Source organism: Acromyrmex echinatior, chromosome 3 (assembly GCF_024713525.1).
Source record: "Acromyrmex echinatior isolate Ae372 chromosome 3, ASM2471352v2, whole genome shotgun sequence".
Lineage (NCBI taxonomy): Eukaryota > Metazoa > Arthropoda > Insecta > Hymenoptera > Formicidae > Acromyrmex > Acromyrmex echinatior.
In genome coordinates this window covers 11,768,022-11,781,661 of record NC_141854.1, presented here as the reverse complement: position 1 = coordinate 11,781,661, position 13,640 = coordinate 11,768,022, and the positions used below count along the sequence as shown (strand labels likewise).

The window sequence follows — 13,640 nt, the reverse complement described above, 5'->3', positions numbered from 1 at the left end:
TTAGTGCTCTCATGAGAGAGACTACATGGAGAGATTTTTTTCTTAGAGTTTACTCTGAAAATATGATACTCATGGGCACAACATTGTATTTCGAAGAATTTTAATGCAAATCTCTCTCATTCATTAATAAAGCTGCAATAAAGTATAAAATAAGTTTGATTAATTTTAATGCATGATATAAAAAATTTTTAAATATTATATTATACCATAACTATCATATTTTCAGGATAAATTTTAAAAGAAAATTCTCCCCATGTACGTATGGAGATATTTATTAAAAAAGGTGATGTCAAAATTAAATTTCAGAAGACACAAAAGGTATTGATTGAAATGCCTAATAAAGATTATGGAATACAAATTTTCTTTGAAACACTTCATTATGCATATATTAATATACATTTTTATGTAATTCTTTTATTGTATGTTTTTCAATTGATTTTGATATATTTTAAGTTAAAAAATATTAGTGATATTTTCATCTTCTGTTATTTATTTTGTATTTGTATTAACATATAAACATCTGTGATTTATGAAAATATGTCCAGTTGTCACAAACTATATAAATGCGAAATGAATAACTATAAATGTTAGATCTTAAAAATTCGTCATTTTTTTATTACAACAATCTTCTAAAAAACTTGAAACAAATTAAGAGATAGTAGTTTCTCTATTTGTAGAATTAAAAAAATATTTATTGAAAATATTTGTTAAATATTTGTTATATAGGCAAAATAAATTAATTATTAATGGAACTGATGTAGTAGGGTAAAATACAATATTGCTAGATTGAACCATAAAATGTCCTAAAAATTTTAAAATTATTTGAAAATCATAATTGGTATTTTGTAAAAACTTATTAAAATTACCATAATGTTTATATATATATATATAATACACAATAAAATTTTTTTTTGCATGACATATATTGTATAGATGTAAATAAAAATTAATAATAAAATTAGTTTCTCACTCTATATATATATATATATATATATATATATATATATGCATATATAGAGTTTTAATTGAATGCATGTACATATATATTGACTTATATACTTGTACATGTATATTGACTTATATACTTGTACATGTATATTGACTTAAGAACTCTTGTATCTATATTAGGGCAATTATTCTCATTGCATTTTTTTTCTCAAAAAGAGAATTTTGTAGTGACTTTATCAGTCTTAATCAAAGGCATATTACACAATCAAAATATGACACAAATAATTAAAACAAATAATTAAAAATAAATTATAGAAGTTAATTACTGTATATTATTTACATTTTTTTTTGGACTACACATTTAAGTAATAAATTGGATAAATCATATATATCAATAATAGTTTTTTAAATAAATATATAACTATTCATAACATTTCAATTTTATTAATTTATTATTTACATTATGAAGGCAATACATAATATGTATAATAAATTGGAAAGATAAAATGATTCAATTACAAAAATCAGAAAATATTTTTTAATTTAAATATTGTTTAATTTGTCAATTGTATTGCGAATTATATTACTTATAATATTTTATTTATAATAACACCTTACTCTTAAAATAATAATAATAAAATAGATTTTTCAAAATAATAATAAAGTAAATTTTTGTAGTTTTAAACACAGTAATTATATAGAATAAAGGACCATAAAATAAGAAATTGACATACTGAAACTCTAAAACAGAAGATATTCTTTACATAACTGATTAATACGGTAATTTATTAGCAAATTGATATATATTCTATTATATTAATGTAATAAGTTCCTTACTGTGGCTAAACCTTCCAAGCAGGGATTAAACATACCACCGGCATCAATTTTGTAACATTTTGTAGTCTTTTGTATTAAAAAAAATATCAATCTTTGTGTTTTCAACGGAGTATTGTACCATTCCATATTGCATCTATATAATTACAAATAAAATATTATATTAGGTGTTGGAATTAATTCGTAGCGTTTTTTAATGAAAGAATGTTATTTATTTCACATGAGCATTAAAAAATACATTAATGAAAGTACTTCCCATCACTTGTAAAACGCTACGAATTAATTCCAACACCTAATATAATAAATTATATAATAAAATAAATATTAATAGTACATAATTATAACATTATATGACATAAGAAGAGATATAAAGTATTAAAAATATACATTGAAAAAAGAGTCTGGTTACATAAACATCAAATGTTGAGTGAAATAATTTCAAATAAATGTTTAAGTAACATAACCAAACATAATTTTTACTTTTACATATATTTATATAGTAAGTATTACTGTTGGTAATAATAATACTTACTAAATATTTGTAAAAGTAAAATTATTTTTAATTATTACATTACCTGAACATTTGGTTGAAATTATTTCACTTAAAATTTAGTTAGCTATAATCAGACTCTTTTTTCAGTAATATATAGTGTAACTTACATTATACGATAAAAATGCGTGTCACTATTTATAAATTCTTGCCCAACAAAATTAGCTATAGTCAAATATATAACATGTAGACTTATTAAGAAAACAGATTTAATAATTTCCAAAATTTCTTTTTCCGTCATCAATATCCGAGAAAGCTACAGTGCACCAGTTATAGAAAAAAGTTCAGATTTTTAAATATGATAGATTTTTTCGGAAATTTGTAAAAACTTATAGTCAAGTAAAATTTTATGTTATAAATATCATTACTCACGTTAAGTAAATTGATACTTGCTGAACACACACACATTATAAATATGATTAAATAGGCTTGCCCAAAACTTGCTTTGGCTAACTCAGAAAATCTTATAGAATAAAACATTTTATGTTATTATTCTTTCAACAAATTAAAATGTATAACTTTGTAAAATATTATTTTAAAATTTAGTTTAAAATAATTTAATTCTATGCAAAATCATATTTACCACAAATATTATATTGATTAATATACATATTCGTAATTACAATATGTATAAACAATTACTTTTGAACTCTCGCTAATACTACCCGCGAATGAGGTAGTGTTAACTAATAACTAATAATAAATTAATATTTTATAGTCAATAACTTGTAATTTAAGATACTAACTCGATAGCTCTCCTATGGAAATCCACCGCATCGATTATTCTGTTATGAGACATGGCATATTTTTTAGTTAAACACATATGTGGATTAATTCCGCTTAATATATGTTTCATACGATAGCTAGACAAATTCAATCGTTAAATTATTATACATGTATTATATATCATAAATTCAAGACATCAAAATTATATATCATTATTGCAGAGTTGGCAAATAACGCGTTACTTATAACGTCGTTATTGTTACAAATTACTTTTTCCGGTAATGAATGGGTAACGACGATAGATTTTCTTCTGAGTAACGTTCATAACGCAATTACATTTTTGATGCAACGATTTCACTAGTTACTTTTATCATTACTTTATTTATAGCCACGTAAAAGTTTTAGTCCTAACTAGATCGTAGGAATATACATATATACATTTATCAGTATTTGAGTTTTATTTCTCTATTAAAAGATATAATTCTGACTTCTCTTCAGAATATTTACGGCTAAAATCTGCATATAATAGCGTTTTATTTATTGCAGAATTAGTATGCACTTTAAAGTCGTGGTACACAAATCGACGTGAAGATATATGTTTAAAAATGAGTTAAACTGCGAAATCTCCAATACATTTTATTAATTTTTTATTTTATTATTAAATTATATTACATTATTCGATTTTTACAGATTAGAATAGTGTACAATGACTTTAATGTGTATTGTTCTGCCAATGAAAAACACTATAATATTCTATTCATCATCTCAGTCCTATTGCTCGTGGCCGAGCGTGGTGACTCTCATACAGGTATGCCTGTGGTAACGCACGCTGGTTGTACACAGAGTCATATAGGATCTACAGTTTAACGTCGATTCTGAATGACGAAATTTTATTAAAGAAGTGCTCTTGGCAAAGATATTCTCGATGGTTTGCCATTGCTTGCCGAGAGGAACTACGAGCGTTTAAAAAAAATTTTCGGTTCTGCCTGGAATCGAATCCGAAATCTCTGGCATAGCAGTCTCGTGCGCTGCCTGCTACGCCACGCTCGCACTCATGATATTCTATTAGTGTCAAGAAAAAAAAGGAATGAAAAAGTAACGATTCGTTACATTTTGAGTGATGGTAACGGTAATGAGTTACTTTTGGAAATCAATAACGAGTAACAATAACGAATTACTTTTTATGAAAAAGAACGGTAACGGTAACGAGTTATTTTTATGAGGTAACATTGCCAACCATGCATTATTGATAGTATTCTAGAGCAGAAACTTTCAAGTATACGTCTGTCTAGTTAACTCTTCCACTTAACCAAATCTTAATGAATAAATTATATAATAATGCGCTATTTAAAGCGTTCTCAAAATCCGTAAAAATAATTTTTGCGTTCATTTCGTTTAGTTAAACAATTTTTTTTGTGGGGCTGAGTAGGCTGTTAGTCAGCTCCTTTCACGTGTTAATAACAATCGATTTGGAAAATCAAATACACAGGATTTATGTGCTATTTAAGCGCTTTCATATTCATATAGTTTCAATTTTTGCGCTGCATCTCTTAAAGCATTTCCCTCTTGGAGCAAATAGTTATATTCATTCTAAATTGTTTAAAATTGCAAAATTATGCTATCTAATTATGTAAAACAAAAATTAACAAATAAAACGAAAATATTACCAATCCTATTTATTATATTTACCGATTTATTGTACCTTTGACCTTTACTTTCTCCAAAACTCTTTTACATTATCATTTTTGATTTTTTAATAAAAACACAATTGTTTGAAATTCATGGCATAAATCAAAAATATATTTTGCATAGTTAAAATATGTATTTTCACAATTTTTAATGATTTTTAATTTTTTGACTTAGATACGAATACTGTTTGCTCCACGAGAGAAGTCCCTTAAAGGTTGCAGCGCAAAAATCGAAATTGCTTGGAAATAGTAGCATATAAATCGGAGATATATTTTGCACAGTTAGATAGTAATTTTACAATTTTAAGTGATTTAGGGATGAATATGTCTGTTTGATCCTAGGGAAGTGCCTTACGAGATGCAGCACAAAAATTGAAATATATCTATGTAAATATGAAAGCATGTAAATAATGCATAAATCCTGTGTATTTGATTTTCCAGATCGGTTGTTATTAATACATGAAGGAGAGGGGCTAACTAACAGCCTGTTCAGCCTCCCCACAAAAAAATTTTTTTAGCTGAACGAAATGAGCGCAAAAATTTTTTTTTGCTGATTTTGAGAGTGCATAAATAGTGCATTATATAATTTATTCATTAAGATTATTTGGTCAAGTAAGAGGATTCAGCTAAGCAGAAATCTCTAGGATCGCGAAAAATTGTCGAATGATAAATTACACTCTGTTATTTTACATAATTGTACTTGCGCGCGCTACGATTGTTTCACAACTTTATACATCTTATGTTTCTTTGAAATTATTTTTAATGACAGTTGTATCAACATAAATGCCGAAATAAATTACAATATCAAATTCCATGCGTCTAAAAATAACTCGTGTGAATGTGATGTAAAATCATCAATATAAATAGAAAACATTATATATTTAAAAAAGAAATTTATAAATTTACATTTGATAACAAATTTAAACGTAAGAGCAGTATAAATAAAGTAAAGTAGTATAAATAAGATGATGTAAATAAATAATAAATAACTTCTTTTCGTTTTTTAAATATTTATTGAAGCTAGATAAATTAAAAAATCATTTGTCATTTAAAAAGTCGCAATTCATAAATTTGAGAAACTCTAATTTTGAACTATTTTAATAAATATTAATTGCATATTTGAATTAGAATAAAGATATGTGAAATGGAAGTAGATACTTATAATCTATTTAGTACAACAAATATAATATTTTGTAAACAGTTATTAATAAAAATAGTAATAAAATATTACATTTAACAAAAACAGAAGATATTAGTTAAAATATTGAATAAAGAAATATCAATAAAAACAAGAAAATTATCAAATTCATCAAAAAGAGATTTTTAAACGACTTACCTAGCAATTTTAAATAATCCAAATGCATGTAACACAAATATTAATGAAAATGATTCGGTAGCTATGAAACAAGTCATTACAATAAATATTCCAATAGCTATATATACTGTTATACTATAAAAGTATTTTTCATGATCAATAAAATATTCAGAAAGAATCAGAAATTTACGTGGACGAGATACATTTAAAGGAGCAACAATATCAAGTAAAATTGAAATATATTGGGTAAAAAGATAGAATAAACTGATGATATAACCAGTAACTAAAATGTTCAAAATATCATTAATTCATTTATCTATATAATATATTTTATGTCATAATAATTAAATATATAATTTTTAATTAATTTTTTGCATTATTGTATTTTTATTTAAATGTTCAAGTTGTTTATTATATTAGTTATTAAATTCGATTAATTTACATTTACGTTATTTATTTATATTTGATGCGTTATTCGCATCTTAGAAACAACACAATTGGTTATTAGAACATAGAACATTTCATGGAATTTCATCTAATTTAATTTTTAAGTTACTTTTTATTCATCGATGTTAACATATTTTTATTCAAAATTAATTTTTCTAATCGAAAGAAGTGCAAAATATTTATCTCGTATTTAGAATATTTAATAATTTTTATTCAATAATTTAGCAATATTGCAACAAATCATTCTGTTAAAAGTTCATAATTAAATATTCATTAAATATTTACTAGCCATAGATATTGTTATTAATTTTCCATTGTGCTTTTGTTTACACATAATGTTGATTTCTTGATTATCTTTCAAACCATTCCAATTATTTCGAACACGTTCCCGGAATTCTTTAATCGACTAATAAATAAAATAAGTATGTATTATTATAATATATGGTAATTTATTTTTAATTAAATTAATTTTCTTAAACTTACATTTTCGTAAACAGCATAAAATGTAATATACTTTATACAACTCATTGTAAGAATAATATTATAAGATAATATCTTTAAAAGAAGATCAAAACTGGATTCCGAGATATATAATTTTATCCACTGAAACAATTATAATAGTAAATAGTAAAATCCTAACAGTATTTCATATTATAATGCACATACACACATACACACACACACAAAATAAAACAAACAATTATTAATATATACTAAAAATATAAAAGAGAAATATAAGATAAAGAAATAGTTATTTCTTTATTTTATATTTATAGCAGACATCAAAATAACGTGTGCACTTGAGACATAGCATATCTACATTGTAAAATTCTAGATATAATAATTATTATATAATTATATATAATAACCATTGTATAATTCTAAATATATAACAAACGTAACATAAATTATATGATAATACCTGAGTACTAGGACATGACATAATTATCAATAACGATAATATGAAACGAAGACGTCTAAGTTTAAAATTACCGTATGGCCAAAGACCTATCGTGGATAAAAGAATACGATTCAGTCTATAATATCGCACCTCGGGGAACTCCATTTCCGACGATGGTTCGAATATTATTAAGCATAGGTAGCTTATAGACAAATTTTTTACCTCATACCATTGTGGTTTCTGTAATTATTTTTTCTCTTCCTTTTTTGTAATATTTGTCTAATATACGGAGTTAAGTTAGAAATTAGTAATTTTTAAAGTGCTTATATATATCTGAATAAAAAAGGAGATAAGGTAATAGTAACGGGAGAAGCAAATGTACGATTCACTTCTTCGGAGAAACTGTGTCTATTTATATCATTTATATTTCATTATAAATAATATGTAATAAAAATTGTCATAATATATTCAGCATGTGATGCATATTTTCTACATTTCTTGATGTTTTTACAAACGCATATGCAATAAAAAGTGTTATTTCGATGATATCACATTTAACGCATCAGATAGTAAAGAATATCTTGATACTTCAATAGAAATACTCACATCACGTTCATGAATTATTGTAGATTAAAAGTTTTAGTGTTTATTAAAAATTAGATTTTTAAGTTACTAGTTCCGAGTATGTTATGCAGCGCCACAATCTAGGATATTTGCTCATTCTTCGGTACCTAACTTTTACTTCGTTTCTGGTTAAGACGTGTGATCTCCGCGTCAGTCCCTCACGCAGCTTCATTGTGACAATATCAATAAAGGCATTTTTATTCACTGTGTGTTCTACATCATTTTATCGTGCAGACAACCTACGTGTCAAAACATGATAGAAATAGCGTACACATATGCACGCACACAGTTCGCCAAGGAAATACCACACGGTTTCCTTAACAACGGTATTTATTTAAAAAAATGTCAAAATTTGATTTCAGGAGAAAAAAGCTTATTGATTACATTGCGTAATAAAAATTGCAACATACGAAACTTTTTTGAAAAAACTTTATTTCTTTATTACGAGTACATTAACATATATTTTTATGTAATTCTTTTACGATGTTTGGTGTACTTTTAATCTGGTTGCACATATATTTTAAATTCGAAAATATTAATGATATCTCTACTTTCTGTTAGCATTATTTTGTATTCGTACTCATGTTTTCATGAATAGCAAAACTGTGATTTATAAAAATTTGTTCAGCATAGTTGTCATTAGATATGTAAATAAAATGGATAACTATACAAACTGGTTATTGCGATAAATATTACCACCAATAAATATTACCATGTCTTAGTGATCGAATCGGAAAAGACCCTCGCTTAGGATAGTAGAAAGATTAAAACCCCGGAATATTTTTCGCAATAAATTCTTTACAATGTTTTTAACAATCTTATTAGCATCTTTGTTAAAACGAAATCAATTTAATTTGTGTAATTATTATTTTTCTACTTTTTATGATTGTGTTTCAAATTCGATAGTAATCGGTGCGTAGTTTATACAACAGGAAAATGTATTTTAAAATTTACATAGAAGCATTATTAGATAGCAAGATAGAACCTGGTCTGTGTTTAGCTATTTTCTACTTTGTAATGTATACATAAGAAGTTTAGTTCAACATTGTTATTTGCATTAGATTTTAATAATTTTTTGGCATCTCTCTTATTTTCAAATTTAAATGTTTCCTAACTAGCAAATCGATCATAGCAAATCGAAAGATCATAGTTTTGTAAGTCATAGCATAAAAAAAGTAGTCACTCTGAATATTGAAAGTTTTAGTAATTACGATAATATTTATATTCTTGTAGATAAATTAAATTTATAATTATAGCAATTAAATTTGAATTTTATATAACAGGTTAAAATAAAATATTGATAGGTTACACCATATACTATAAAATATTTATAAAATTTGTCAATAACTATAATTGCGCATATGTTAACATAATAATTCTTTGTGTCCATGTACATAGGCCAATTAATTTCATATAAATCATTGCGCATTTTTTCTCGAGAAAAGAAATTTATTCAGTACTTAATTGAAGGCATATTGCACAATTAAAATGTATTGAAAGAAATAATTAAAAATGCTTATATTATATTTGATTTCTGTTGTTTTATGTTGACATATTTTTCAAAAGTAATAAAAAAATCAATAACCATCAAGTCACAAAGAATAAATCAAGCCAAGTTATTTATAAACTATATTTTTCAATAATAGATTGTATAAATCGTGTATCAATAGTAGTCTTTTTTAGAAATATATATCATTCATAATATTTCAATTTTATTAATTGAACTTACAGTAAGAAGATAGTGCATAGTAAGTATTGCTAAAATATAAACTAAAATGGCAAAATAGTTTAATCAAGAAAATCAGAAAACATTTTTTGAAATCCAAATTTTGTTTATTAGTTTATTAATTATATTGCTAATAATATTATTTATGTTAATACTTATTTATGTTAATACTTATTTTTTACCAAAATAATAATAAAACAGCTTCATAGTATTGGACATTATAATTATATGGAGCGAAGGACCATAAAATAAGAAATCGACATATTCAAACCCTAAAATAGAGAATACTTCTTGAACTAATTTATGTAATGATTGATTAAAATATACACACACAAACGCACGCACATATGCACACACACATAACAAGGGCATGCCCACGCATATACATATATGTTTTAATTTAATAAGATCTCTTACCGTGGCAAAACCTTCCAAACAAGGACTAAACATACCACCGGCATCAATCTTGTAACATTTTGTAGTTTTTTGTATTAAAAAGAATATCAATTTTTGTACTTTTAACGGGGCATTATACCATTTCGTATCGCATCTGTATAGTTATAAATAAAATAGTAAACGTCACGTAATCTACATAATTTACATAATATAAAGTAGTTGTGAAAAAATTAATAATAGCAACTGTGTAACTTACATCGTACGATAGATATCCGTATCACAATTTATAAATTCTTGCCCAGCGTAATTACTAAAAGTGAAATACAACATATGCAAGACTATTATAAAGGCATATTTAATAACTTCCAAAATTTCTTTTTCCGTTATCCGAGATAGCTACAAGCAATAGTGCATTAATTACATGAAATTAATAATTTAAAATGTAATTAATTAAAATATAATAGGTTAATTTAAAATATAATAAATTATTATTTTTTTAAAAATAATAATTTATTTTTAACAAAATTATAAAAAATTTATAAAAAATGATTAAATAAATCATTATGCTTCAGATGTTGCGTTACTCACATTAAGAAAATTGATGCTTATCGAACACACACCCAATATAAATAAAATTAAATATACTTGTCCAAAACTTGTTTTCAATAAATCAGAAAATCTTACAGAATAAAATATTTTACATTATTATTCCTTCAACAATCGATCAATTAAGCATAATTTTTTTAAAACAAACAAAAGCATAATTTTTTAAAACATTATTTCAAACATTATTATTTAATAAATTCATTCTTCCATACATGCGAAATTATATTTGATAGATAAATAATTTGAAATGAATATTATATTAATCAATGCATGTCTGACAATTACGATATAAGCAATCACTTTTTCTAAACTCTTAATAACTAGTAATTTAATAAGAGTTTTTTCAATTTTTCAAATTTAGAGTTAAAATACTAACTCAATCGCCCTTCTATGGAAATCCACCGCAGCCATTATTCTATTATGAGATATGGCATATTTTTCAGTTATCTTTTTCTGTGGATTAATTCCGCTTAATATATTTTTCATACGATAACTAGAAAAATTCAATTATTACATTAATGCATGTAATATAGTACAAGTACAATATACATTTAATATATAAAATTATATATAATTTTTAACAATACTTTAAAATTGTGGAATCTTAATCATAATCATAAAAAATATGTTAATTTAATTCAACAAAAAGAGAAGAGAATATTAATAAAAAAATACAATACTCTCAAAAATTTAATATAAATATGAGTGAATTACGATGTAAACCAAAATTAAAAAAGCACAATTATTTTTAAGAAAAGAATTGGTATCAAAGTATTTACTTAGCGATTTTAAATAACCCGAAAGCGTGTAATGCGTTTACTAATGAGAATGTTTCTGTAGCTACACCACTGGTCGCTAAAAAAAGTAGTCCCACAGCTATATGTATTGTTATGACATAAAAGTACTTCTGTTGATCAATAAAATATTCCATTGGAAATAGCAATTTGCGTGGACGAGATTCATTTAAAGGCATTACAATATCGAATAAGATTGAGATATATTGCATAAAAATGTAGAAAAAAATTACGATATAAACCAAAACTGAAATGATCACAATATCATTAGTCATAAATATCATTTAATTACATAACATTACTTCTTTATAAATAAATTCTAAAGTTATAGAATTATCTATTGTATCAGTTATTAATCTTAATTAAAATATAATAAATAATGTAAAATCTGTTCCAATTTAATACAGAGTGTCTCGTCATGAAACCCACAAGCTTTACTAGCGTGTTTAAATGATCAATTTAAGTAAAAGAGTTTATATGTATATCATTGATTAATTCGGTCCCAAGCGGCTAATGCATCAGAAGTATTGCAAGTAATGATAAACACGTAAAAGTGCATTCACATGCAAGCATCAAGCATCAAGCAGCGGAAGCAGCAACCAATCAACAAGGTGATTTTTACAGTGGCGTAAAAAATATTTTTTATATTTCACTGCACTGCCCGTGTCATCCAGCTGATTGATTGTTACTTTTGCTGCTTGATACTTGCATGTAAATGCACCTTAAGACGTCCGAATTCTTGCGAGAAAAACAGAAGAAAAAACATGACAGAAAAGTTAATAGGCGATAATACAAGTTGCAGCATTCATGCGTCGCGCTGCGCGCGTCATGACATTACTAACGTTTACTAATTACATCGGAATCATGGATCACAATACTTTTACAGTAATAAACAATTTGAATAATACGTGAACGGATTTCTATTGAGTATCCATATAATAATTGTAATTTAATGATTTCATATCAATAAATCAAATGACTATTACGTAGAAATCAGAATTTTTATTATATCTTATGCAACAAAAGTACTCATATCGCAAACGGAACCGAACTAATGGTGTATATGAACTTTTGCTTAGAATGATCACCTGAATACGCTGGCAAAGCATATTGGTTTTGTAATGAAACACCCTATGTACACGCGTTCACACACACGCGCATGCATGCACGCACGTACATATGTATATGAACATGTATGTTATATATATTTCTCGTTTTATTCAAATAATTATAATAAAATCAATTATATTTATGAAGTAATTATTTTTAATATCTTCATAAATAATTGATTTTATTTGTTTAATATTTACTTATTATGAATATTGTAAATAATTTTCCGATGCTTTCCTGTTTACATATTATCTTGATTTCTTGATTATCTGTCAAAACGCTCCTATCATTCTGAACACGTTCTCGAATTTCTTTAATCTACTAGTAATATAATAAGTATTATATAATATTTTATTTCTTATTAAAATTGCTGCTCTTGAACTTACATTTTTTAAGACGGCATAAAATGTGATATACTTTATAGAGCATATTAAAAAAATGATGTTATAAGAAAATATATCTAAAAAAAGGTCAAAACTGTATTCCGAAACAAATAATTTTATCGGCTGCAAAAATTATGGCACGTGATGATTCATATAATAATTAACTTTACAAAGTATAAGAAAATATACAATATCAATAAGATATTCAACAAAATAATAAAAAAATTGATCGATTTCGTAACGTTTTTGTAATTTAAACTATCACATAAAAAAATTTACGTCATATAAAATCGTATATTAAAAATACAAATAAAATAATTATAGACAGATACCTGAGTGCTCGTAAATGATATCATTATTAATAAGGATAATATGAAACGGATATATCTGGTTTGAAAATTATCATATGGCCAAAGACCAATTATCGATAATAAAATACGATTTAATTTAAAATATTGTTCTTCAGGAAACTCCATTTCAGACGACAATTCACACGTTACTGTCATATAGATAATACTGAACATGTAGCCACTGTTCAATATTATCTACAAAAATTTTCTTATTTTTTACACTAATTTTCATAATTATCTTT

At 24.9% G+C, this 13,640-nt stretch overlaps 1 protein-coding gene and 1 long non-coding RNA gene across 2 annotated transcripts in view; one reads left to right on the top strand and one right to left on the bottom strand.

The window, feature by feature from the left end:
- The first annotated feature begins 226 nt into the window (after positions 1-226).
- Positions 227-13,640, top strand: part of LOC147910234 (uncharacterized) — a 45,054-nt gene continuing 31,640 nt past the window's right edge. The window contains exons 1-2 of the long non-coding RNA XR_015544482.1: positions 227-318; positions 11,963-12,166. This is a non-coding gene — a long non-coding RNA (uncharacterized LOC147910234). The remainder of the gene's footprint in view (positions 319-11,962; positions 12,167-13,640) is intronic.
- Positions 8,449-13,622, bottom strand: LOC147910237 (uncharacterized). Its single transcript, XM_087404268.1, has 9 exons — positions 13,381-13,622; positions 13,052-13,171; positions 12,866-12,983; positions 11,541-11,802; positions 11,138-11,254; positions 10,744-10,834; positions 10,412-10,551; positions 10,177-10,309; positions 8,449-10,031 (listed from the first exon to the last, which is right to left on the bottom strand). The coding sequence occupies exons 1-9, from the start codon at positions 13,570-13,572 to the stop codon at positions 9,984-9,986; spliced, it is 1,221 nt and encodes a 406-aa protein (XP_087260394.1). The 5' UTR covers positions 13,573-13,622; the 3' UTR covers positions 8,449-9,983.

What these genes read in the sequence shown, in the direction of transcription:
- LOC147910237 (XM_087404268.1), bottom strand. Translation starts at nt 13,572, where the DNA reads ATGTTCAGTATTATCTATATGACAGTAACGTGTGAATTGTCGTCTGAA. An exon ending in TTTATGCCGTCTTAAAAAAT is followed by an intron (nt 12,984 to 13,051) that starts GTAAGTTCAAGA and finishes TATTACTAGTAG; the next exon opens with ATTAAAGAAATTCGAGAACG. An exon ending in GGGTTATTTAAAATCGCTAA is followed by an intron (nt 11,255 to 11,540) that starts GTAAATACTTTG and finishes GAATTTTTCTAG; the next exon opens with TTATCGTATGAAAAATATAT.